Here is a 3,918-nt window from a genome sequence, read left to right on the forward strand (position 1 = left end):
TGTATGAAGTTTAATCTATCCACACATAAAATACCCTTGCCAAAGGTTAGCTATAAACACAGACACCTTTAAACTGAAAGCTAGCCCAAGGCAGCAGGGTGATGAACCTCAACAATGGTTAAAACAGGAGTAGGGGAGGAGGGACAAGAGAAACTAATAGCAACTGGATGCCTGAGTCAAGACTCTACAAACTCCATGAGAGAAAACAGGGGAAGGGAGACAAAACCACTTTAAGTCTAAGACTCATAACCACTCTGGGTTCCCAGGGGATGCCAAGGGGCCTGGTACTGATGCCGTACAGGAGAGCTTGTGAATGGTGTGATACTGTCGGAGGTGCTCGGAAAGCCATAGGTGTCTTCTGACTCCAAGCTGTCATAATCCATATCAGCAGGGCAGCCACGATAGAAGTTCATTTGCTGGCTTAATAAACCCATGGCTTGCTGGGTATTGCAGCTTGTCCCTCCTTTTCCGAAGAACCCCTCATCCTCCACAGCCATGAATGAGTAGAGGCTCTGCCCATTCCCATAAGTCTGGCCACTGCTGTAAGCCTGGTGCATGTTGGTCACATGCTGAAGGTTTCTGCTGGCACCAACAGGGAAACCCTGGTGAAATGCAGGGGGTATATCCAGGTATGCAGCTTGATGAAACACATTCTGGGAGAGACAAAAAAAGCTGTTCAGTAATGCAGAACACCACACCAGCTGTGCCCATTCTTTTGGATGAGTAACCCTTTCTCCCCTGCCCCCTCCCAAGCCAAACAATAGTCTTTTTTCATACTCATTTTCCTAACTATAGGCTAATAATAGCAGAGATGACAATATCTAAAATTAGTAGTCTCCAACTCAACATGTTTGGGAACACCATGATGGGTAGAAAACCAGCATGAGTAGTCTTACCATCCCTCTTTGGCTATTACAAGAAATGCAACTGGCTTGGCAATACCAAGTCCTTTGTGTTAGTCAAGTTAACAGGCTGGACTTCTCCCCACAGACTGGAAGAACTGTGACTGGTGTTGAGGAGGGTAGGTGGAATTTTCTCACCTGTGATAGATACACCCCTTTTTCCACCCACTGGCTCTCCTTCTGGCAACGTTTGAATTTCATCCGTTGATTCTGAAACCATGTTTTCACCTAGAAGTGAAGGTGAAACAACAAAGGGCATTAGAAATTTATTCCCGGAGCTTACTACACATCCTAAAGATGTTTTCCTTTGTATTGCAATCCAGTTTCTTCTTGGCTTCTAATACCGGAAGTAACAATATGCAGCACACCCAAGGTAGAATCACAGAGGTGAGACTTGAAAGCTAACATTCTTACTTCTCAGATCACTATGGGATCTTTCATGACATCGGAAACCCTAAGTGAAAGACAGACCAAGACAACTGCAGAAACACAACTTGTACAGCATCATCATCTCACTGCTGCACCAAGGGCAGTGCTGACTCAGGACTGAGTCATTCCTTCAGTCAGACGCGAGCAGCTGGGGAGGAAAAGACCTTTTCTCTAGGGAGAAACCACGTGACACTCTCGATTAAGAAAGGCAACTTGCACAGCAAGACAAGTATCTGACTTCACGTTCACACATCCACAAGGAGCAGTAACCCGAGCCTGCACAGCTCTGCTCTGAATGCACTTCCAAACCCCTCTGCGGGGTGGGTGGAGAGCGCTCTGACCAAGAGGAAGATCGAATCATAAGTCTTCACACCCTCCGCTCCCTCACGCGGGCAATGGCATAAACAAGGCCGAGACACCCTCCTTCATCTCTGGAGAAAAGCCACCAAAACCCCACTACCTGCAAGATCGCGTCACACCGTGGATGTGACCTCACCTGCTTGTAGGTGAGCCCCAGGGCGGCAGCCAGCTCCCGGATCTGCTGGGGGCTCAGGTACTTCTGGTTCTGGAACCGGTGGTGCAGAATTTGCAGCTGCTCCTGGGAGAAGGCTGTGCGACTCTTGGCCTTCTTCACCGCACCCTCACCTTCCTCCTTGACCTTCTGGGAGGAGGGATGGGGAGAGGGGCGCTCCGCGGTGGGGCTGGTGGCAGAGTCGGGGGTGTATTGTATGAGCGCGCTGGAGCCGGAGGAAGCCGGAGAGGCACCTGAGAAGAGATATTTGGGCCGAGATATTCGAGTCAGGCAGAGAAAACTCCTAAGACTCACGCTCTCCAGGGAAGACGCCCGTCGAGGATCGCGGGTGCCCGGCGGGGACTCCGCAGCCACGGGCGATGCCGAGCGGGCACGGGCCCCCCGGGCCCAGAGGCTGCGCCGCGGCGGCCGTCGGGGCAGCGCGGGCATCGCCTCCCGCCCCGGGGGACAGGGGGACACGGCGCCCCCAGCCGGGGCGGCCGCGGTACCTGGGTAGTTGGGCGTCTTCCCGGGGCAGGGCGGCGGGTCGGCGGGGCCGCTGCCCGGGGCCATCCAGCGGCAGCCCCGGCACGGCAGGCGGGGCGGCAGGGCCAGCGGGGCGCTCATGGCCGGGCCCGAGCCCCGGCAGGCGGAGCGGGCGGGCGGGCAGGTGCCCCATGGGGCGGGGGGGATGCTTTATGTCCTCCCCGGCCCGGCCTGGGCTGGAAGGCACCGCCGCGGCCATTGTCATGTTAAAAGTCGGTTGATTGGCGGGGAGGGGCCTCGGGGGAGCGGGGGTGGGGAGGGCTGGGACCCCAGAACCCGCCGCCTGACTCGGCTTCGAGGTGGGGGTCGGGCGGTCGCCGCCCGCTGCGGGGGGGGGAGGTAGATCCCGGCTCTGCCCCCGGGGCCGGGAGGCTCCGCAGACACCCCCGCCCCCTTCCTCCCCGACGGCCTCCGCCCGAGCGCGAAGAATGGAACTGGGACCCCCGAGCCTGCCCCGGGGCGTGCGGGGACCCCGCGCGTCTGCATTGCAGATCGCGACCGTCACCGCCACCAGATAAGCCTCCACCACCCCCAGCTCCAGCGAGGGGACGGGGGACGCGCCGGCCCGAGGCGCGGAGGCATTTGCTCCAGCTCTTTCCTTAGCCCTTTCACACTTTTTTTGGTTTTGTTTTTTTTTTTTTAATTTGAACTGATGGGAAAAAAAAAAAAAAGTTCGCTTTTGCTGCGCACCAGAAAGAGATGGGAATCACCCAGTCAAAGAAAAAGGGAAAAGGGAACAATGAGGCTATAGAAGAGCCTTATATATCTTACGGATTTGAAGCCAAGGTCTCAAAGTCTGCTTGAAAAAGAGAAACTCTCTCCCCTTCCAATTAGAACTGATTCCTTTAAGGAAATTAAAAGCTTATTAGGATCTCACATCCTGGGAGTTACAAAACCTGGAAAAACTACCTGGGAGAAGCACGACCGAGGATACGTGACACATCACCCACTTCCCCCGCTGCAAGGAAGGGGGACATAGACACCTACTTGTATACAAAAGCAGGGGAGTAGCTACTCACCTGTTGCACTGCTAAACATCTTTAGGAGGTGATAGAGAAGGGTCTCTCTTGGCTCCCATATATCTCCCCCACCCATCTCGAGTCATCACGAGAAACGAGCCCCAGCTGAGTCCTTGGCGGCGGGGCAGCTGCGGAGCTGCTGGCCTGCGGGGTCCTCGATCACCTCCTAATTGACGGTGATTCCGGGATTCAGTTAGAATCCGGACGGGGTCCAGGTCGAAGGGACGATTAGGAACGCGGGGGAAAGTGATTAAAACCGGGCAAGAGGAACGAAACACACAGCTTGGGCCAGAAGGAGCCCCGAAGGGATTGCCCGGGCAAATCCCGGATTGCCCGAGGCAAAGACGGGTCCAAACACGGGGTGCGGGCTGGAGGCTGCTGCCTGCTAACCAGAGCCCGCGGGTTTGGTTTTCTCTCGGCAAGGACAGCACAGAGAGTGCCCCGTGGCCGCCTCTGCAGCAAGGGATCATCTGTCCTGAGCCCCTGCTGTTGGCAAGGGCACCCGAGGCGC

At 55.8% G+C, this 3,918-nt stretch overlaps 1 protein-coding gene across 1 annotated transcript; it reads right to left on the bottom strand.

Moving 5' to 3' along the window:
* LOC138716689 (homeobox protein NANOG-like) lies at window positions 1–2,496 on the bottom strand. Its single transcript, XM_069849859.1, has 4 exons — window positions 2,352–2,496; window positions 1,828–2,096; window positions 1,041–1,130; window positions 1–653 (listed from the first exon to the last, which is right to left on the bottom strand). The coding sequence occupies exons 1-4, from the start codon at window positions 2,467–2,469 to the stop codon at window positions 237–239; spliced, it is 894 nt and encodes a 297-aa protein (XP_069705960.1). The 5' UTR covers window positions 2,470–2,496; the 3' UTR covers window positions 1–236.
* Window positions 2,497–3,918: the final 1,422 nt, after the last annotated feature.

This window comes from Phaenicophaeus curvirostris, chromosome 1 (genome assembly GCF_032191515.1).
Source record: "Phaenicophaeus curvirostris isolate KB17595 chromosome 1, BPBGC_Pcur_1.0, whole genome shotgun sequence".
Classification (NCBI taxonomy): Eukaryota; Metazoa; Chordata; class Aves; order Cuculiformes; family Cuculidae; genus Phaenicophaeus; species Phaenicophaeus curvirostris.